Below are 22793 nucleotides of genomic sequence, written 5' to 3' on the forward strand. Positions count from 1 at the left end.
TCTCCTATAATCCTAAATCCATATGCTATCATTGCAGGTCTAACCAGTTTGCTGGGTTCATTTACACACAATGTACAACAACCCTTTGAAATAAGGAAGTATGTGGTTCAACAATATAACTTTTTATCTCAGGTTGCATAAATTTAAGTAACACCCAAAATGATGTGAAATGAACAAAAACAACATATTTCAATGATGAATCAAATAAACTATGTTTTGAGTTGCTGTTTTCCCCATTTGAAGATATTTCTGATCACCGTCATTGTCTGTGAAAAGACACAAGACCAACAGTTTTCCCCCCACTTAAGGCTTTAGCCATAGTACCATAAACAAACGTCTCAAAATTTGTATGAAAACTTCCATGGCAAACTGTCAGTCTGAGGGTGGTCACCACCAAGCCACTTGGCTTCCATAGGTCTTTAATCCCTTTCTTCCACACATACCCCTTCCTGTTTTAAACTTTCATTATCTTGGTTCTACAGTGAAAGAGTATCTGCAGATCTCTCTTGACCACACACTCCTAAAAGTCAGGGACTTCTCACTTTGGTTTCCCAGGGCTTGGCATTTTGTTTGGGGCATGAGGGGGCTATCAATCAATCCATCGATCCGTGCTGTACACGCACCCTATAATAAATACTCGTTCATTTTTTATAACAAAGGCAATAGGAGCTTCTCATAATAGACTAAATTCCAAGGAAAGAATGAAGGCAGGAAAGTAGTTGGTTTATTTGTACCTACTGTAAGCCAGGCACTTTTAGGTAATTTTATATATGCAATATTTAATTTAACTTTAGCAATCCTACAAATTCTTACAGACTCAAGAGTTTTGAGTAACAAAACTTTGTGTGCTAAAGTGTGCACACAAAGTAGCACACTAGTAACTTCGTGTGCTAAAGTAACACAAACTCATGGTGACAGGCCTGTGAGTCAAATCCAGCACATCTGACTCTTTGGTTACCAATTCCCATTTATTGTGATTCCGAGATTCATGAGTTAATTTAGGTGCTATTAAGAAAAGTCAAAAATGTCTATTTTAAAGAGTGTTTTAAAACCCTCTTTGGGTAGCAGTAGAAGGAAAAGCAGAAGGACACAGTATGACAGCACATAGTTTGTTTGGTAGCCCTTTGGCAACTCCAGTGGATGATAATTGTTTTTAAGTGTCCATCAACAGATGAATGGATAAAGAAGATGTAGCAGTATGTACAATGGAATATTACTCAGCCATAAAAAGAAACGAAATTGAGTTATTTGTAGTGAGGTGGATGGACCTAGAGTCTGTCATACAGAGTGAAGTAAGTCAGAAAGAGAAAAACAAATACTGTATGCTAACACATATATATGGAATCTAAAAAACAAACAAACAAAAATGGTCATGAAGAACCTAGCGGCAAGATAGGAATAAAGGCGCTGACCTACTAGAGAATGGACTTGAGGACACGGGGAGGGGGAGGGGTAAGCTGGGACAAAGTGAGACAGTGGCATGGACATATATACACTGCCAAATGTAAAATAGCTAGTGGGAAGCAGCCGCATAGCACAGGAAGATCAGCTTGGTGCTTTGTGACCATCTAGAGGGGTGGGATAGGGAGGGTGGGAGGGAGGGAGATGCAAGAGGGAAGAGATATGGGGATATATGTATTTGTATAACTGATTCACTTTGTTATAAAGCAGAAACTAACACACCATTGTAAAGCAATTATACTCCAATAAAGATAATTGTTTTTAAATTAGCTTTTTGTAAATTAAAAAAAAAGTTCCACTTGCATTACACTTTAGAGTTCACAAAGCACATGGGAAAAATAAGGTAATGAGGGCTTATGGTTGCAATTCACAAAAATTAGGTACAAGGAAATGGAATGAAAGGGAATAATATATATAGTCATTTTCTTTTAAAAAATTAACGGTGAAGTGTGTTTCTGCCACCCCTCTTCTATTTGATATGATAAAAGTGGGAGTGATAAGACAATTAATTCAGTGTTTTGAAAAGCAAACCAGCTTCAGAGCAATGCTTAAGCTTGTGTTGCCAACTTGCTATGTGGTTCCTGACAACCAACCTCAGAAATAATTCCATCATCATGAGAAGTACAGAAAGAACCACAAACCAAACCTCAAAATGGATGCTAAGAGAAAACACCGTTTAAAAAAATTTCCCTTCCTTTCAGAAGGCAGACCAAAAGGAAGTTCATCCTCCCACCCACAGATTCCCCAGAGAGCTTTCCACCAGAAGGTCGACACCCAGCCGGACCCTCTTCTCTGAGCCTCTGGTTTCTTTCATGGCATATTAAGTGCCGATGTGGAGAGTGCCATGGGCCTCAGGACTAAACAGAGGGGGAGAGGCACAAAGCGCGCCCCTGGTTGCCAAGAGGGTATGTACACACTTGCCGCTTTCCTGCATTTTTCGGAGCTGAGTTTTTAGCCAGAGGCTGCTCCTTCACGATAAACTGACTAAAAGCTATGTTATCTCTTTCAAATCAGTTCCTCTCTTTCAATTCTTACGTGTGAAGACAAAGGTTATTTTAAACCCTTAAGAGATTACTATTAAATTTAAATTGCCTGTAACCATCGTATAGTAATAGATTTATGATTGATGATAGGTTTAGTTAAAATATAACAATTTTAAAAATAGTCTTAGTGGAAGATTGCAATCTGTGCGCACGTAATTGATATAAAATTAAAATTTAAAAAATTAGACCTTGGCATTTCCGAGGGAGCCCTAAGCTATTTTTCTAGCGAGGCTGTGCGAGTGTGTATCAGGCTTCCTCTTTTCACTCCCTTTGTGTTGTAAGCACCCTGGAGGTCATGTAATAACCAATGCCAAAGAAAAATCAAAATAGAAATTATTAGCGTGTGCCATCATGCAGCGGCGTACTCTGCCTAAAGAGCAGGAAATGGTCTAAACATCAGACCGCCGCCAGGCATCTCAGCACAGGCCTGTGCGCGGAGGAGAGTTGCGGCCGGACTCAGGGCGAAAGGAGGGAGCCAGGAGAGCGACCCGCGACTGCAGCCGGCTTTTAAGGCTAATAATCGCTTCGCAGCAGGTCCCGGGCAGCACTCCCGCGAGCTCCGCGGCGGGACCTGCCCTGGGAGACCTGGGCGCAGGACTGGAAGGGCGCTCGCGGCGGGTGCTGGCGACTCCGGGGCACCCGGGGACTCTCCCCGCGCCCTGGTCCGCTGCACTCCGGCTCCAGCTTGCGCGTCTGGGGACGGGGGGTGGAACCGGACGCGCACGGCAGGGGCTTTGCTAATTGCCAAGCAGGAAGTGAGCGCCGGGAAGAGCGGCGGAGAGAGGGGAGGAGCGGGCGGAGGAGGGGCGCGCGGAGCTGCCGAGGTTCGCTCCCCACGCGTCCGAAAGGCAGGGCAACCGAGCCCTGCAACCCGGCTTTCCTCCCCTGTCCCGCCAGCCGCCCGGCCCTGCTCTGGCGCCCGTCGGCCCCACTCCGTCCCCATGGCTTCTCCGGACGACCCTGTGCGCGCGGGTAAGTTGACACCGCGCCGCACCCTCACCCGGAGCGCGGACCGCGGGTCGCTAGATCGCGAGGCGTCCGCGTCTGCGGCGGGGCTGTCGGGGCCGAGCTCCCCACGAGCCCCGAGGGGCGACCTGGGACCACCGTGGACCCTGGCGCCCGACCCGGGTCCGCGCGGGGCCGGACGGGGGACAGCGGCGGCGCCCGGTCCCGGAGGGCGAGGTGCGAGGCTCCCCCCGCGAGCGGCTGCTGGTGGCGCGCGCCCCCCGCGGCCCCCTGGCCCCAGTCACCCCCAAGCGTGCCTGAGACGCCCCTTCTCTCCTCTTGCTCTCTCGCCCCAGCGTCTTTGTTCTGCACCGGAGATGCCAGGTTGAAACAAGCCCCTCAAACCTCTCCGGCAGAAAAGAGTGCAAGGGGTGGATTTCTTTCTTTCCTCCCGAGCTCTCCCTTTCTCCCTACTCACGTGCCTTCTCACTTCTCTACTCGTTTCACTTTTATTAAATGGTTTTGTTCTAAATATTGGTCCTCGGAGCTATTTCATAAACTAGTATCCACAAAACCAGGCGGCTGATCCCACCTGTAGAGGCCTTTGGTAAGAATGGCCTCTAGTTCTGTCCTTATCGTTAAATATTTTGTTTGCACCTGAAGCCAGAATCTAGATTTTTCTTTAATCTCACTTGAATTGAGAAACCGTAGAATACTGTGTCTGTTCTTGAGACCAGGCTCTTGATTTTTCTTTCATTTCACTTGAATTGAAAATCTTCCTCAGACTTCACCTTTCAGGAATTCGCTGTCCTTGCTCTCCCATACCCTAGGCTGATCCTCAGTGAATGTCGAACATGTGAATGAATGAATGATGTATCCCCCAGAGCACACTGGGGCTTTTTCTAGTTTTGTTGAGGCTGGAAAGGCTAGGGAGAGAGCCAGATATACAGAACCACAGATACCTGCTTAGAGACACGTGTTCCCTATTTTATTTCTTGGGCTTGGGCAGGGCCGGAGCTTGAATGTTTTATTGTTCATTTGGGGCTTGAGCAGTTAGGAGAATGAGACAGAAAGTACCTGGAGGTGGGTCAGAAGATTGCTAACTTGGCCTTGTGATGTGCTGGGTCTGAGAGAGTTTCCTGGAGATTTTAAGAAAGATCTAAATTCTCCTTCAAGTGGTTCTTCTTTAAGTGAGGAATGGTAAACATTTTATCCATGGGAGATGGAAGATAAGTAAATGGTTTGGATATCCTTCTCCTCCCCCGTATTCATTGTTTGGAAAAACAGAAGGGGAAATTAAGGGAGAAATCCTACCCCTGCCCCCCAGCTCTCACCTCTGCATCCACTTCCTCTTCTGAAAATGTAATTGGCAAGATGCCAAGAGGTGTTAAGCTAGATTTTACTAACAGTGGTTTCGCATCTCATTAAATGATCATGATGAAGGAGATTCAAAAAGATCTTGATTGGGACCCACTGAATGGGGATACATATAAGGTCTGCTTGGGACCCCCAAAATCAATGGCACCAGAGGAGGTGGGTGCTGGGAAACATAGCTTCACGTATAAAAAGCCTCAGTGAGTCAAGAGTGTGATAAGGCCACCAGGGCAGCTAATAGGATCTTAGATGACAGTAATAGTACTGCAGGATCTAGAAGTCCGGTGATGCTACTTAGCCTGCCTGGCCCAGCCAAAATGGAAGCTCACAACCTGGAACAAAGGGACTTGGAAATCCCAGCACATGTGGCGGGATGAGAGACCTGAGGATATGATGATAGGAAGGTGTCATTTGGAAAGAACCTGTCTCCTTGACTTTGAGAGGTAGAACCCAAACTTGTAGGTGGACTTTTGTTGGCTTCCTACAAAGAGGGGAGAGACCTCCTGAGTAGAGATCTCCCTCTCACTTGCAGCGATGTTGAAGAACATCTCCAGGCATCTGAAAGATAACTCTCATGTCCATTCCCACTCTGGAATTCTATCAATTAGATGAGGGTTCTTCCAGTTTAAAAAAAGATATATAATATCTCCACACTTGCATATAGAAACAAAGGGTTGGACAGAAATATGACCAAAAAAATGACTTCCTCTTTCTAACATCTCATATCATTTCTATAACCTCCAGGACACATCCCTTCCATTTCTGTAATGAAGCCACAAGTGGTGATAATGTGTAAAACTCGTTACGTGGCATTTTCATGTCTCCACCCCAGACCCAGTTATTATGCTGTCTCACCAGATTTCCTGTGCTCACCTCCCAACTGGTATTTCCATACACACTGTCACCTTCCACCAACCTGTACACCTAAAAGTGGCCACAGTGACCTTTTAAAAACAAATCAGATCTCGCCATTCCTCTACTCAGAAACCTGCGCTGACTTTCCAGTAAATCCTCAGTCCTTCAGTGGTGTCCATACTCTGTACGTGGGCCTGTAGCTCTCCCTTCAGTCGGCAAGCCTGCTCTTTCTCTTCGTCTGCACTGCAGCCACCCTGCCTCCTCTGTTTCCTTGAGAGCCCTGGACCACCTGCCTCCTGGCCTTTGCACAAGTTGTTTCTGCTGCCTGGAAGGCTCCCTTCACCTCCCCCCAACCCCCGCCAGTCCATTTACCTCCTGCCCACCCTTCAGATTTCAGACCAAAACTGATGTAGATTCAGCTCCATGTTACACAATCTTGGTGCACCCTTCCAAAACCTGTCACCCTTTCTAGCTGTGAAGATTTCACCATTGTCTCTCTCCCCCGTTAGGCTATAAGTTCTTGGACAGAGGGCATGTCTGTTTTGCTCGACCGTTTTTCTCCAACGCCTGGCCCAGTACCCAGCACTTAGTAAGCCCTGGTTAAATACTTATCATCTCAGTAAGTGAATGAAAGATATAAAATGTAACCACCTATTCATCAGACTGTGGGCAGAAAAAGCTCTTCCCATATTGGCTTCTTAGGAACTGATTCAGTTAGATATGTTAACTGGGTTTACCTTGTAAAGTTAAAAAAAAAAAAAAGATGTTTGTATATCCACATGCATATAACAAAGGTGGGTATCTATTATTATACCGTATGAACTTAATTAAAAAAACTCTTTGCCCTGAGAAAATTTACACCGGCAGGAAAATAGTCATGCTGGTTGCAGTGTGGCCATCTCATTCCACCTCTACCACTAATACACCATCCATCGTGGAATGAGTCAGAATTGCCTGTTGAAAGTGAGTAAAATCTGATTCATGTTCATACATATATTAAGGACAGAAACAAAGAAAGAGGCTTTGAAATTCGGGAGAGTTGGAGAGATGGTATACAGTTCATTGCTTTGTCACAGTGAGCTAAGTAAGTGCCCTTGGCCAGGGAGCACATCAGCGTATGTTCTGCCTTTGTTCATCCTCGGGGTATTGTTTGCACTGCACACAGGGCTGCTCCCTGGGAGCCCTGGCCCTAGAGACCAGCCCAGGACCGTCCCATAGGTGGCATCTCACCCCTCATGCACCCCTCTGAGCCCTCCTCCGCGCTTGGACGGGTCTGATGTGGCACCCTGTCCTTCTTGCAAACTCCAGTAGCACCGGGAGCAGAAACCAGGACTAAAGGGGGAACTACTTCGAGCAGCACCCTTATTTGAAAGGCTGGACCAGCCAGTTCATTCACCACATCCACCAGAGAGTGCTGACAGGCTGCGGTTTTCCTTTCTCCCTTCCTTCTTCCCTTTCTCCTTCCCTGTCCCGTGGGTTTTTCCAATGCCCACTTCATTTCTTTCCCTTTCTTACAATGCCTCTAAGTTTTCTTCTCTCTACCCAAGTGTTTCCCCCTTGTCTGCATTCCTCTTTCATCCCTTGGTTCATCTCCACCCCCCGCCTCAGCTTGGCCATCATCCAGAGAAGTCGCTCTAGAGGTGCACCTTCTTGATCCCTGGACCTTTCTCAGCTTGTTCAGCCCCTGCTCTGAGGTGCAGGGATGACAGAGCAGGGCTGCTGCTAGACAGAGAAGAAGGTAAACTTAGCAGCGTGTTAGCGCTGCTGCCCTGAGAGCTTCTGTAATCCTGAATACGGTTAGGACTCTAGGGCTTCCTTAGAATCAGTAGTGAAAACAGCTGTAGGTCAAAAGAAAAGCTCGGGTACAAAAAATAATAACAGAGGAAAAATAAATGAACTCTGAAATCACCGAGTTCAAAGAATTGCCTTTACTTTTTCACTAAGAAGCATAGAAGGCCCCACTCTTTTGTTTCTTGATGATCGGGAAAGCCAGGAAGCTCTGACACGCTTCCCTCTTTGTCTTTCTGAAAGGACGTCTTTAGAGGAGATCTTTGAACTTCCTCTGAGGAACTGTCTTGAGGAACTATTGGCCCTTATCTAATGTGATTCATAAAGGGAGAGGTCCGGACGTGACCGTGCTGCTCTTGGGCAGCGTACCCGCGTCTGTGTTGGACAATCCGAGATCGTTCCTGGTGGAGAGGCTGCCGGGTGCAGCCCACAGTCTCCAGGGCTCCTGGGGATTCTGATTCAGGAGCTGACGAGAGCTGGGTCTTTGAGTCGATGATGGGTAGGTGAGATTTTGCATTTGGAGTTGATGCTGGAATGATGAAAGCTTTAGGGGATGTCGGGTGAATGTCTTTTGCACATGGGAAGGACATGAATTTGGGGGCCAGAGAGTGGACTGTTATGGGTTGAACTGTGTTCCCCACCCCAAAAAAATTTTGTGGGCATCCTAACCCCCAGTACCTCAGAATGTGACCTGATTTGGGAATAAAGTCTTTACAGAAGCAGTCAAGTTAAAATGAGGTCATCAGAGGGAGCTCTCATCCAATGTGACTGGTACCCTCATAGGAAGGGAAAATTTGAACACCGAGATCCCCCCAGGACAGTCTGTTATCAGGTGGTCAGTGCATGAACCACTTCAAGCAACCCGAACGTAGTGGAAAACGGGTAGATTTTGAAGTCAGAAAGTCCCAGATCCAAATTCTGCTGCTTCCTTTGCCCTGTGACCTTGGGCACTCAGTATGGATAAAGGAGACACTTGGCCCTCTCTCAGGGTTACTGTGAGGATGAAACGGGGCTGTGTGTAAACCAGGCAGCACGGGGCGATGGGGTGGGTGGGCGGGGAGGGGTACTGGGTAAGTGGGAGCTCTAATTGTAACTGGGCTTCCTGTGTTGGAGTGACCTTCACCTGAAGATGCTCTTTTCACCTTTGGGGCCCCTACTTCTCACCACTCATGGACTTTTAAAGCTGGAAGGGCACGTGGAGGCTCTCTGTCCCCCCTCCCCCTGACTATTACAGATGAGGCACCTGAGGCCCAGAGAAACAAGTAACTGCAGCTGGCCTTGCTTGCTGTCCCCTGGGGCCTCCGGGAGCCAGGCCGGGTGCCCGGCCGGGTGCCCTTCCAGCAGCTGAGTGGCATCAGCTCACCTTTTGAGGACCTCCCCAGAAGATGCTCATGTGAATTAAACATCATTCTCATTGCCATCGTGAGACCCCCTTTGATCAATTACCAGCTAATTTGGGGTGACCTCTGCCTTCTTTAGAGTCACCAATCCAGGAGAATGGAGGCAGCTTTGGGACAGTAAAGCAACAGCCAGGATCAGGAGGAAGGTCCCCACCCCGCCCTGGCTGAGCTGCCGGCCTTACCACCTCGGAGCTCGCACGATCCCCCTTTCTGTTTTGGCTTCTTCGTGCCCCATCTGATATAAGAGCCTTGCCTAGAGGCCCAGCCTGCTGTTACCTGGGGCCTGTAAAAATAAACATTTTAAAGCTTCTGAGTAAACTATTTGATTTCATACTAATAATGTAAACATGTGGCTCCAAGAGCTCTCAGAAATACTTTAGGACAACTGCTTCTAGACTAGTCTCAAATAACCAGGATCAGCCCTCCTCCAAATAATCTACACAACACGGGCCTGTGAGAACAAAGGTGTTTCTGCGTGAACTACAGCAAGGGCCAGGGGGAAGGCCCGGGATCAGCTAGAACAAGTGGAGCGACAGTGTGGGCCTGGGTCTGTGAGCGGATTTGGCAATAACATGTAAGGAAGAACTTCATCCCCAGCCTGGTCTACGTCAGAAGCTGATATGGTCACAACCATGCGAATGAAAATAATAAAGACCTGAAAGTGCCTCTAAGACTGGTCCTAAACCTCTCCTGATGGCCTAAGCCTTTCCTCATTGCCCTCTCACTTTGCTGTTGTGCTTCAGAAAACAACAACAAAAAAACCCCTAAATTCTCTGTGCCCTTCCCATCCTAAATTCCATCTATTCTCAGAGGTTTCAGACCAAAGCAAGAGACTTTGGGCCTCCAAACACTTGTGGTCCTGTTCACCCCATCACCCTCTGAGGCACAGATTCTCAGGGGGAGTCGTTCCCAAACCTGACCTGACCAGAATAATGATGATCAGCTGGGTGTGGGAACCAGCCACGTGGACCCGCTCCTGTTACAGAGGAAGAGCCAGAGGCCGGGAACACTTAACATGAGTCATATCCAAGGTCATACCGCTAGACTCATTCAGTGTCAGGCCACTAGGTCTCAGCGGTGTGGCGGTGAGGACCCAAGCCTTCTCCTCCCAGGCCCTGTGTGCCTTCCCTTTAACTGTCCTGTTTGCGTTCTCACTGCTGCTTTTGGGGGTAATTCTGCCTTTCCCAGCTATCTCCTCCATTTTCTTCTCTTTGTCTTTTTCCTTCCTCGCGTACTAATGTCTCTGTAGGAAACAGGCCTGACTTGTCATAGACTTGGTGGGCAATAGCTGCACAGGATTCCTATTAAAATTCCACCCCCCTAGTGGAGGTAAGCTTTTAAAGTATTATCATCCAGGGAATGCCCTGGCGGTCCAGTGGTTAGGACAACACGCTCTCACTGCTGAAGGCCCAGGTCCAATCCCTGGCTAGGGAACTAAGATCCCACAAGGCCGCGTGGCCAAAAAAAAAAGTTTTATCATCCAGATACACTTTGGTGAAAATTAAGCGGTTGAGACTAGGCTGTGATAGGAGGGAAAGAAAGGACTGGAGGCTACTCATGGTGGCTTCTACTACCCGCTCCCCAGCCAGGAGCTAGACGTGAGAAGGATAGAAAGGAAAAACTGGAAAACCGAGTGCAGGTGTCCGGCTGGACCTATTTGAAGTATGCTTATGTGTCCTGTGTTTTTTTTATCTCTAGGCCTTCGCTATGCTGTTCCCTCTGCCTAGAATGCTTTTCCCTCCCTGACTTCTCCTGGCTAGCTTCAACTCATCCTTCTGGACTCAAGTGTCATCTCCTCTATAGGCTCCTCTCTACCCGCTCTTCACTCCCCACCAGACACCCCAGGCTAGGCTTGTGTTCCTCCTGTGTTTCCATATCCTTCTGCATTTCTACTGTCATAACACCAAATGCTCTGTATGATAATTGCCTTCTCCTTTCCTTGGGCAGCAGGAGTTCTGTAAACTCAGGGTGGAGTTAGCAACACAGCTTGTTCTTATTTTCTTTACATTGACTTAAATCCAGGTCTGAGTCTGTCATCTCCTGGGCTGGCAGGAAATTCCATTTCAGTCCAGACTGGGGCCTGGCCCCTTCCTTAGGGTCATATAGGAACCTAAGAGGATGATGTGGTGCTTGGAAAAAGAGGGGCCTTGAATTTTTAGTGCATCCGGGTGGGCTTGATGTCCTTGTTGTCCAAGCCTGAGAAGACTCTTGAGGTCCAGGAGCCCTCTGTTTCTCTTGCAGACCCAAATCACGAGTTTGTTTCTCTGTGGGGCTGGGAACCCTGAGACCCAGGGGTTAGCCCCCTCCGTGCATTCCCTGATGTGGTCTTGCCACCTCTGGGCTCTGCTAAGGACCACGGCACAGTCCCCACTCGTGGAGCTGCAGTGTCTGTCCCCTGCTCCACGGGGGGACACTGGCAAAAACTCTCTCCTTTTGTCCCCGCTCCTCTGGGCCACCTCCTTTAATCCCTCCAGTGACTGTAGCCTGTCATAAAACAAAGAGATGTTCCCTTCACACTGCTTCTCCTTTGGGCATTGTCAACACCTGCGGGGAGAGAAATGTGAGAAGTCTGGACACGTTCTCGGATGGGAAACATCTGGGGAGAACAAACAAATGGTCTCCATAAGTGGACCTGTTTTGTTGGTTTGGATCCCCCAAGGCATTCCCAGGACCTAGTGCCTGGGCCACAGTATGTACTTAATGAAGATTTGGGAGCAAAATGAAAGATGAATCTTGATTGGCCCAAGGCTGGCCACTTAGGGCTTTGCAGGTCCTGTAGTGACTGCACAAAATGCCGAGGATCCCATTCAGACAGATAAATGGTTGTCGAGCAAGATAGTTTTTTGGCAGATGTTTCGTAAACTGTCTTGGAAAGGGGGAGCTTTTTTTTCTAATTTTCTTGCTCAAAGTTATAATCAGATTGTTGCCGATAAGAGACCAGACGAGAAACTCAGGCAGTGCTTTATTGGGACTCGTGCTGCAGCATGAGGGGTAAAAACAAGAAACAGGTGCGCTTTCTTGCTTGCTGTCCTGGGGGGCGCGGTGAGCTGGGGTGAGAGTGGGAGCGGATTAGTGGGTCAGGCCTGAGGTGTGGCTTAGGTGGCCTGACCACCCCCTTGGTGGTGCTGTGTGCAGGGATCACGTGCAGTACCCTGCTTTTGCTCCCGGCACCTCAGAAATGGCAGTTGGTTTGTGTCCTTTTTGTATTCTTTTCTGTATGTTGTTCATAATTTGCCCAACGGCACTTGCATGCAGTTATTTTTAGTCTTTTATAGTTTCTTTGTACTCTGTTGCTTGAGGAGATGTTTGTCCAGGTGCAAGCGCTCCAGTAAAGGGTCCCAGGTCCCAGCCTGTCTCAAAATCCAATATGCAAAAGAGTCATTAATATCACGTTCACCTAATTTGTGGTTGTTTGTACCTCTGAGTATTTGTAGATATTTATAAGTAAACTGTTCCAAAATATTTTTTTAATGTAGTTTATTAGTCATCATCACTTTCTTGATGCAGCCTGAACTCATTCTTTCTTATTTTGTCTCCACTAATGACTGAAAGTAAGCTTTTCTCCAAACTGATTGGGGTAGCTTGTGTCTATATGAAGACAGTTATCAAAGGACACACTGTGCTTCTGAGAAGTTAAAGAAAATGCTCTCTATTTGTTCTCTTTACAGATCATTTGACAAAGGAGCCAGTGGAAGACACAGACCCTAGCACTATATCCCTTAATATGGTAGGTTACAACTTTTACATTAATGGTGATGACTCCTGTTTTTCCTTTTTCCCCTTTGTTATTTCTTTATATTTTTTATTACTTAGTACTTACATGAACTTTGAAACCCTAAAATAAAGTTTTCCAAGATAAATTTCTTTTTCATGATATTCCTCTGTGACATAATAAACTTGGGATTTCTCCAGGTTAAAAATGGTGTTAGACCCTGTTCTCATTTTGCACATATCAGAAGTGGTCTTCTTAGGTTACGTGAGGTCTTTATCTGCTTGTCTACTTTTAATACTATTTTTAATTACCAGTTCTTCAGAAATCAAAATATCTAACTTGAGATCGAAAGAAAAAATAGGACAACCTTAAAGTTAAAGGCGGCCTGCTCATGTGTCAGATGGGCATACACTGTTGATTTACCTCTGTTACCACTTTTTTTTTCTTTTAATTTTTAAAATTTATTTTTGGCTGTGTTGGGCCTTTGTTGTTTCACGTGGGCTTTCTCCAGTTGCGGCAAGCAGGGTCTACTCTTTGTTGCGGTGCACAGACTTCTCACTGTGGTGGCTTCTCTTGTTGCGGAGCACGGGCTCTAGGCATGCGGGCTTCAGTAGTTGTGGCTCGCGGGCCCTAGAGCGCAGGCTCAGTAGTTGTGGCACATGGGCTTAGTTGCTTCGCGGCACGTGGGATCTTCCCGGACCAGGGCTAGAACCCGTGTCTCTTGCATTGGCAGGCAGATTCTTAACCACTGCGCTGCCAGGGAAGTCCCTCTTCTGGCTTCTGATGGTCGTTGGCAGTTCTTGGTGTCCCCTGGCTTGTAGCTGCTTCACTCCATTCTCTTCCTTTGGTGGCACGTGGCCGTCTTCTCCCTGTGTGTCTGTGTCTTGTTATCTCTTCTCCTCTTACAAGGACGTCTGTCGTATTGGATTAAGGGCCTACCCTACACCAGTATAACCTCATCTTAAGTAATTCTATCTACAATGACCCTATTTCCAATGAGGTCACAGTCTGAGGTACTAGGGGTTAGGACTTCGAGGTAGTTTTGGAGGGGACACATTTCAACTCTAACATTCCTTCCAGGATTAAATACATGGTCCTTGACATGGCAGATGAGGTCCTCCATGACCATGTCTCAACATCCCCCTGATGAGCCAGTTGTGTGTAGCTATTTGCTGCTCCACAAATGCCCCACGCCCTCCCCCCGTCCTGGGATACCCATAGTGCTGGCCCCTGCCTGCTTCCTCACGTAATGAACTCCTATGCAACCCGCCACTCAGCCCAAGTGTTCCTTATCTGGGAAGGTTTCTCAGCCTTGGGGCCTTTGGGTGCTGCCTTATCCATAGTCCCTACTTTTTGGTTTTTTTTGCGGTACGCGGGCCTCTCACTGTTGTGGCCTCTCCCGTTGCGGAGCACAGGCTCCGGACGCGCAGGCTCAGCGGCCATGGCCCACTGACCCAGCTGCTCCGCGGCATGTGGGATCCTCCCGGACTGGGGCACAAACCCGTGTCCCCTGCATCGGCAGGCGGACTCTCAACCACTGCACCACCAGGGAAGCCCCATGGTCCCTACTTTTTATCGCATTGTGTGGGAATTATTTGCTTGCCTGACTTCCTGCGAGGCTGTGCTGACCGTCTTCCCATATGCAGAGTGGGGCACGAAGCAGGCAGCGGTGTTAAATGAGCCAAGCTTCCCGAGATCCTAGAATGGCAGCCTTCCTAAATCCCTTTGCCTCCTTTGCAGGATCTTCCATGGAAACTGGCTCCATTATTTCGTGTCCAACCCTGTCTTCCTTTTCCACCTCCAGCATGCATCTGTCCTACAGGCTGGCCCGTCTTCCAACCACCTGGCCTTGCTCCGCCGTTCCCACCATCTGCAATCACCATGCTCCTTTCTCGCGGTCCTCTGAGTCCTGGGCATTCTCTAGGCCCATCTCAACTGTCGGTCTCTCCAGGAAACCTGCACTTGTTCGTTCATGTAATCTGAACAGAGTCAAAATCGGGGGATGCACAGATCATGGACCCTTCTCTTGAAACACTCACAGTCTGTCTGAGGAAATAGACAAATACAAATAGACGAGAAGCACTATGGTACAGTTGTGTTTTCCATGCTCTGGGGAGCAGAGTATGGAGAAGGATTTAGTCTGGGGGAAAAGTATTTGATTTTTAAGTTCCCTGTGATTGATGATTGATTGATTGATTTTTCACTCAGGATTGTGGTTTATTACAGCAAAAGTATTCAGATTAAAGTCAGCCAAAGGAAGAGGGGCATAGGACAGGGCCCAGGAAAGTTGCACGCATGGAGCTTTCAGCTACCCTCTGTCAGTGACGTTGTGTGGACAGTGTTTACTTGTCTCAGGAACGATGTGTGATGATACACACAGAGTATTGACAACCAGGGAAGCTCACCCCATGCTTGGGGTCCAGAGTGTTATTGGGGCTCAGTCATGTAGACACGCTTGACCACCAGTGTGTCTGACCTTAGACTCCAGCCCCTTCACAGGTTGAACTGATACCGTAAAGATGATTGATTGATTTCTTTTGTGGAAAGGGGTTGGAGGCTTCTAGAAGGTTCTGAAACTTTACTGCCTAGCTCCAAAGAAACTCCAAGGAAAGGCGTTTAAAACAGAATCCCTGGTTCCACATTTGTTTCTTTTCCTCTTCTGTCCAAGGAAGGTAGTGATGAGACTTACAGGAGAGTTGGGAGGTACAGCTTTTCTTTTTTAGGCTGGAGGACTATAGCCCCAGAGGCCCAGATGCAGAGGATGGTGGGAACTGAGCCGGGGTCAGAGGACAGGCTAGGGAGATTGGGTGCATCCCCACTCCTCTCATGGAAGTCTTTAGAAAATGACTACATTGTATAATCTGCAGTAGAAGCTTCCAGAAGCTTAGATACCTGCATATTTGTTGGTACCAACAAAGAAATATGTGATTATAAGAGCATTTGCTATTTTGAATTCCCTGTAACGGTACTGCCCTCAACTAAACCGTTGGGGAATTGTGCATAATTGTGCATAATGGGTAACTAATTTGTAGATCTTTGTGCCATTAATGGGATAGTTACCTTTTGACTGCTGTCCTAGTCAACCCGTGACAGAGCTCTCCAATTGTGAGTACTGCCCAGAACACAGGCTTATTGGCCCGAATGAATGTCACAGAAATGGTGAGAAGAGATGGGTCTGTCCCCATAATTCACTAACAGAAATGTCCCTCAATTTTGAGCTGCAGGAAATAGAAGAGCACTGCAGAAAAGAGAGCAAGTGTGGTTTAGTGGTCAGAGCTGAAGGCTTCTTCTGTTTCATGTTCCAGCATTAACTTCTCATCCACCTTGGTTTCATTTCTATAAAATTGAGAATGAAAGCAAGCAATGGGTCAGGCATATTGATAAATCCAAGGCTAAAAACTTGCAAGGATTTAAATTAAAATCATGACTTTCCCAAGACAAAGCTTTCTCTTCACTTTGATCTTATACTTGACTACGGTGTTTAAAAATAACACTCCTCTTTTGTTGGTCTCTACAGTCAGACAAATATCCCATTCAAGACACGGGACTCCCTAAAGGTATGTACAGTTAAAGTAGCAATTTAAACTTGTGATTACTTTCATATCTTGAACAAAGCATTAGTCAAAGTAATTTTTCATTTTTTAAAATTGTAAAACAGAAACATACTGATAATTTAGTGCATGATTTGACCTTCTCTGGTATGAATTTTCTTATTAAAATGTAGAAATTATTTTATAGCAAATTACACATCAAATTCCTATGGTGTTTTTTAACATGCATAAAATGAAGAAAGCCAGGACTGTGAGTTGCAAGTGTCAGAAATGTAGCTCAAATTAGTTTAAAATGGGGGGCGGGACTTGGTGGCTTAGAGTCTTTGGGTGCTGCTAAATCCAAGCATTTAAATGATGTCTCAGGCTCAGTCCCCCACTCCCCCCACAATGGCTCTGTCTTCTGTGTTGGCTCCATACTCGAGCAGGCTTTCCCCACTTGGTGGGAAAGATAGTCTCTGACACCTCCAGCTTTACTTGGTGCAGCTAAAGATGCCGGGGCAAGAGGGAGCCTTTCCCCCAGCACACATGGTACAATTTTAGGGGCAAATCATGAAAGGAGCAGTTTGGTCGTGTGGCCATCCCTGTATCAGCTGCTGTCGTCGGAGGATGGAGGGGTGACCAGGTCTGAGCCTTGAGGTTGGAGGGTGGGGGGCGGAGGGCATGAAGTCAGTTCTACTCAAACCACAGTAAAGAGGGTTCTGTTAGCAGACAAGGGGCAAGGGATGCTGTCAGACCCCAAAGCAAAAAGAGCTTGCTTTTATGATCCACAGGCGAATGTCTCAGGCGTGGTGCAGACCATAAAGGCCTGAGCCTTTCCTAATTTCCCCTGGGGCAGCCTCCAAGGCTGTATCCAGTATGGAGGCTGAGCTGCCGCTTATCGCCCTGAAGTGTTTACCTTGTGCTCTGCTGACCAGCCAGAGAGGAGGGGTGGGGAACAATCAGATCTGAGCAGCTTCAGAGATGGCAGGGACACCCCGGCTTCCTGGAGAGGAAGGACTTCCCAGCACAGCCTGCTGTGGGGTTCCCCAGCAGCTCCTGTGGTGATGGGTATCACAGGGTCACTGGGTTGCAGGGTTGGGAGCTCCCTGGCAGGGCCCACCTGTGGTTAAGTCTGTAGTTCTGCCAAGTCCCCCTCCCTCATTCTCTACTCACCAGACTCTTCTTCCTGCTCTCTGAAACGGCATCATTAGAGTTTCATTCCTTGTGCCCCCTCTGCACGTCCCAGGAATGGCAGTGGTGTAGGGAAAAGAGGCTGAAGGCCAGGTTTGAGCCCAAATCCTGGCTGTACTAGGGGAGGCTTCTCCCAAGCACACTTTGCCCTTTCCCCTCTCCATGAATGACTTCTCAGTGTCCGGAATTCCCCAAGCTGTGATTGCCTAGTTCAGCAAGAAAGTGAAAGGTGCAAGCCAGGCCACCAGGACGAATTGGAGGCCGTGTTGGGCCGTGTTCCTTGGATTTTTAGGGTGCAGTGAAGAATTACCTGGGGAGCTAGTTTAAAATGCAGATTCTGGGCCCCGCTACTCCAAAATCATGATGTGGTGGGTCTGGGGTCAGGCCCAGAAACCGGTGTTTTTAATGCAAACCTGAGTGGGTGGGACACAGACCTCCCTTTGAGAGCCTGCCTAAGAAGCTTCAAGAATGTGGTGTGGGGGCTTCCCTGGTGGCGCAGTGGTTGAGAATCTGCCTGCCAATGCAGGGGACACGGGTTCGAGCCCTGGTCTGGGAAGATCCCACGTGCCGCGGAGCAGCTGGGCCCGTGAGCCACAGCTACTGGGCCTGCACGTCTGGAGCCTGTGCTCCGCAACAAGAGAGGCCGCGACAGTGAGAGGCCCGCGCACCGCGATGAAGAGTGACCCCCGCTTGCCACAACTAGAGAAGAAACGAAGACCCAACAGAGCCAAAAAATAAATAAATAAATTTATTAAAAAAAAAAAGGATGTGGCGTGCCACATGTAGGAGACATGTAAGAGACACCCGAGCTGCAGCCAGACCGCCAGCTCTGAGAGGACTCAGCAGTTGACCTCATGGCTCAGGGTCCCAGTGTCCAGTCTGCAGTGCAGAGAGGACAGTATTACACCGACCTCCCAGGGTGCTTGTGAGAATTCAACGAAACGAGACTGGAACAGCACCTGACTCCCAACAAGCATCTGACAGGTGTGGAGGGAAATCTGGCAAAAGAATCGTGAGCCATCAGGGTAGAGGACTGTTGAAAGCTTTTGTAGCGGAGAGGCAAGAGTGGAACCACCGTTTTAGGTAGACTGGGCCGCAGCAGCTGTTCGAAGACCTTTTCTATCACTCTTGGACATGATTTTCTGTTTTAAGAGAAGAAGACTGTTGCTTAATAGCCTGATAATACAGTAACTGTACCGTTGGGTTTCTCCTAGAATTTGAGTTTTACAAAACCTTAATTAAAATTAATTAAAATGGTGGTGAGTTGACAAGTAACTCCAGATCTTTCCTCTGTCCTTATTCATGAGGGGGGGAGGGGAAGTGTTATTAAGCACATAATTTCTTATCTCCAAGAAATACGTCGTCTTCCATGTAATATCCAACATTTGCATTTAATAACAATTTAATGTCTGCAGTATTTTTTTCAAGCATACCATAATGGAGCCAGTATCATCGTTAAATGCTTATGGTAATTTTCTCACTGAAGTTGTTTTTAGGGAAACAAAGCCCATATATAATTAGTGAAGAGACTAATTTACAGCTTAAAAGTAAATGTAGGCTTCCCTGGTGGCACAGTGGTTAAGAATCCACCTGCCAGTGCAGGGGACACGGGTTGGAGCCCTAGTCCGGGAAGATCCCATATGCTGCGGAGCAACTAAGCCCGTGTGCCACAACTACTGAGCCTGCGCTCTAGAGCCCGCGAACCACAACTACTGAGCCTGCGCTCTAGAGCCCATGCTCCGCAACAAGAGAAACCACCGCAATGAGAAGCCCGTGCACTGCAACGGAGAGTAGACCCCGCTCGCCACAACTAGAGAAAGCCCGCATGCTGCAACGGAGAGTAGACCCCGCTCGCCGCAACTAGAGAAAGCCTGCATGCAGCAACGAAGACCCATCGCAGCCAAAAATAAAAATAGATAAATAAATTTATTTTTTAAAAAAGTAAATGTAATCTAATTATATTAAGACCAATTCAGACTCTGACACTTAAGTGAATTCTAGGGGGGCTACTATATTTAATAGGGGAGTCATTTGTAATTAGCTTGAACCATTTCCATATGATTTTAAAAGTCCTCAAAATGTATTTTCTTAAGAAAATTAGCATGTTTCACACTGTCTTCATTATAATTCTAGTATACTCCTACTTTTCCCCTGGACAGTACAACATAGTCCCTTAACACGGTCCACACTAGAGTGGCTCTCAATAATGTGCTTTTACCATAAATCAACTGTGGGACTCTAGTGTGATTTCAATGATCAGCACGTTTTTGAGGTGAAACGTGTTATTATACCTGTTTTCTTGGCGGGAACAAATGTGTAGCTTCTGCCTCCCCTGATTTTAGAGATTTCGGGAGGTTCATTCTGTCAGGCTTCTGTTATGATAGGTGCTCTGTGAGGATCTGTAGGCACCAAATTCAGGACTAATTTAAGATTGGGGTTTATCTTATATCACAGAATTCCTGTATCTCATAGAAACTGCTGGCTTGAGGGTTCTGAAGGGAATGTGACTCTTCATATTTTGAGAGAAAAATGTATTTGGAAAAATAATTCTGATTTTTGAGGCACTATTCCTAGTGAGGGGAAATTGCACATAACTACATCATAAAGCAATCAAGATTTTACCATCTTCATCTTCTCTGGCATTACTGCCCTTCCATTGTTCAAAAAATTTAAATAGCGGATGTAAAGTTAAAGAGAAGTAGACTGATTTTACTGTTAATTATTTTGAGAAATTTGAACTTAAGCATGGATGATATTTGGAATAATTCGTTAACTAAATGTAGAAGTAGTAGTTCAGTTTGAAAAAGGAGAAAATAAACAAGTACTCAGGAGATCACCAAAATAATTCCTAAGTAAAAATGTCTGCCTGAAAACTAGCAGGCCAATGTGTTGTATTTTAGACGATTTCTCATCTTGCCAGTTGACCGACAGTATCTTGCTGATAGGTTTCCTTGTTGTAGCATGAAACTAAAAGCCCCTCCTTCCCACACGATTTACCGTGACCTGGTCCCGCTCATTCCACAAGTTCACTGCCTTCCACCCAGCCATGACGGAGAGTCCTGACAGTCTCCTGTTTTAGCAAACCAACCCCTCCCCCAGTTATGACACACATACAAAGGTGGCCATTCTTTTTTTTTTTTTTTTTTTTTTTGCGGTACGCGGGCCTCTCAATGTTGTGGCCTCTCCCGCTGCGGAGCACAGGCTCCGGATGTGCAGGCTCAGTGGCCATGGCTTACTGGCCCAGCCGCTCCGCAGCATGTAGGAGGATCTTCCTGGACCGGGGCACGAACCCATGTCCCCTGCATCGGCAGGCGGACTCTCAACCACTGCGCCACCAGGGAAGCCCTGAAGGTGTTTTCTTTTATAGAGGGGAGGGAGAGGGGTGCAACCACAGGAGTGCTTGGGGGACCATGTAAGAAAAGTTGCTTTTTAATTTCAGGCTAACATTGCGTTGGGAAATAAAAAGCCCCACTTGTCCAGTAATGCTGGGTTAACAGTTATGACACTGGCCATTGTGAGAATTAGTATGACTGAAGTCACATGTCTGTGACTTTTTGCTGTGAAAAATTAGTGTGCATCCAAATTCTGTGGGGGTGCTTGTTAGGTGTCAGATTTCTGGGATCCCTGAGATTCCAATTCAGAAAGTCTGGAGTGGAGCCCAGGAATCTGCATTGTTAACAGGCAGCCCGGGTGATTCTGGTGCAAGAGAGCTGGGACTGTCTTGAGAAACGGAAGGCTAGGTAAGCTCTCTGCTGCTCCAGCTTAAAAAGATACCATGTGGAATCTTAATAAAAGACCGTGCTTTTAGTTTAAATTTTGCAGATAATGATGTTAAGGAGAAAATGGCCTTTAGTCAGAATTGTGTAGGCAGCAATAAATGTAGCCCCTTATATGAATAAATCTATCAGCCCAGCCTATAATAGCTCAATGAATGTTAAGGAATGTAAAAATCAATAGATGAATTAATCTGTCACTCAGTCCTAACTTTTGAATCTTGAATTAAATGATTCTCTATTAAGGGCTTTATTAACTCTAAGATTTTACATGCCACTAAACATTTCTTTCATAACATAATATATTACTGGCGATTTTCAAGGTTAGAGTGCGATGTTGAATCCTGTGGTTAAAGATTAAAATCTGATGGAACAAAATCAGTTTTTAATGCATTTGTACAATCTTCACCACAAGTTGGGGAACTGTGAAGTTAACACATATGTAAGACAACCTAAGGATGGAATTTCCTTCCCACCAGTTAATTCCGAAAGGTGTTAGACATTTCACATGCCTATCATGTTCCTTTGACTTTTCACTGGCAATCCCCACTTTAACCATAGAACTGAAATGGTTTCGGTTTGACTTTTAGGAGGGTGAGCTATCAAGACAAGTATAATCCCACTCTGCTCTCTGAGAGATTTAGTAAACTGTCAAACAGTGAACACCATGGAATCTGATGTAAGGTTATCAGAGGGGAACGTGCTTGGACTACCTCCTGTTCACCCTGTTGGTGAGGGAGGGATCCTGCCCTGGGGTTATGGGGATGGCCACACACAGGACACCTGACACTGGGCAGATGAGATTGACAGTAGCTTGTGAGTCACGGATATTCACAGCCTGGGGAGGGAGCGCTGCACCCCATGCAGGGTCGCATGGGGGTTGCACTTGGGAACAGAGTGAACAACTGGGGGCTGTGGGTGACAAGCGCTGTCCTGTCAAGAGGGTGTGTGACCCCTGGTTCCCAGGGAAGGATATGATGACTTGTCTGAATAATTCAGTGGTCTGGCAGGGAACTGAAACCCACTGCTCAGGGATAAGCAGGGACTGTGCCTGGTCCCCTTGGAAAGGAGCGTTGTTTAGCTGGCGGTCTTATCCACAGGAGCAGAGCAGGGAGGGGAACTTGCAGCTGGGCCATTCAGGGTCCTCCTGGTTTTACCAGATGTAAACAGCACATAATATTGAGTCTTAATTTTAGGCCTTACAACCACGGAGTATGTGCATTCTTTATCAAGCTTGCATCTTTTTTTTTTTTTTTTTTTTAATCCCTAGCAGAGGAGTGTGATCCAATTAGTTTGAACTGCCCAACAAATTCTGATGTGCAACACCAGGTAAGAATAATTTCAGTTATATTTTCACCCTTAGGTACATGCTAATCCAACTAGAGTTTATTTAGGAATTGTCTTCTAGAGCTTTAAAAATAAAGAACAGGATTTTTAGATAATAAGTTTGGAAATGATCTTTAAGCATCCCAGTAATGTAGCACATCTATACAACTTCTGTTACTTTTAGTAACTGAGGTAGCTTTAATCCATTTTTTGGAAATAAATATCTATCCAGATGCCAAAAACCATCAGTGTTACTGAGTTAGAGAGTTGCTTTCTTTCGTGTGTAGTTGGTATGCTGTGGATAGGAACTTTTTAAAGAAGCCTCAACAAAACTGGGTAGTTTAAGAACATTTTTGTAATGTTTTATAAAACTTTTACTTTGTTCAGATATCAGA

At 46.6% G+C, this 22793-nt stretch overlaps 1 protein-coding gene across 7 annotated transcripts in view; it reads left to right on the plus strand.

Moving 5' to 3' along the window:
- Positions 1-1590: 1590 nt before the first annotated feature.
- The window catches only part of EDARADD (EDAR associated via death domain), a 79436-nt gene continuing 58233 nt past the window's right edge, over positions 1591-22793 (plus strand). Inside the window, exons 1-5 of one of the 7 annotated variants that reach the window (XM_089897468.1) lie at positions 2821-3476; positions 3806-4056; positions 12535-12593; positions 16096-16135; positions 22343-22401. In XM_089897468.1, coding sequence (XP_089753594.1) covers positions 12591-12593; positions 16096-16135; positions 22343-22401 — 102 coding nt within the window. In that variant the 5' untranslated portion in view covers positions 2821-3476; positions 3806-4056; positions 12535-12590. Of the gene's footprint in view, positions 2367-2819; positions 3477-3805; positions 4057-12534; positions 12594-16095; positions 16136-22342; positions 22402-22793 lie in introns of those variants that run through there. The other 6 variants (XM_089897464.1, XM_089897465.1, XM_022553177.2 and 3 more) reach the window with 6 other exon arrangements.

The sequence above is a fragment of the Delphinapterus leucas genome, chromosome 16, assembly GCF_059928025.1.
Source record: "Delphinapterus leucas isolate spDelLeu-1000000601 "Yukka" chromosome 16, BTC_Dleu_Yukka2, whole genome shotgun sequence".
NCBI classification, from domain to species: Eukaryota; Metazoa; Chordata; class Mammalia; order Artiodactyla; family Monodontidae; genus Delphinapterus; species Delphinapterus leucas.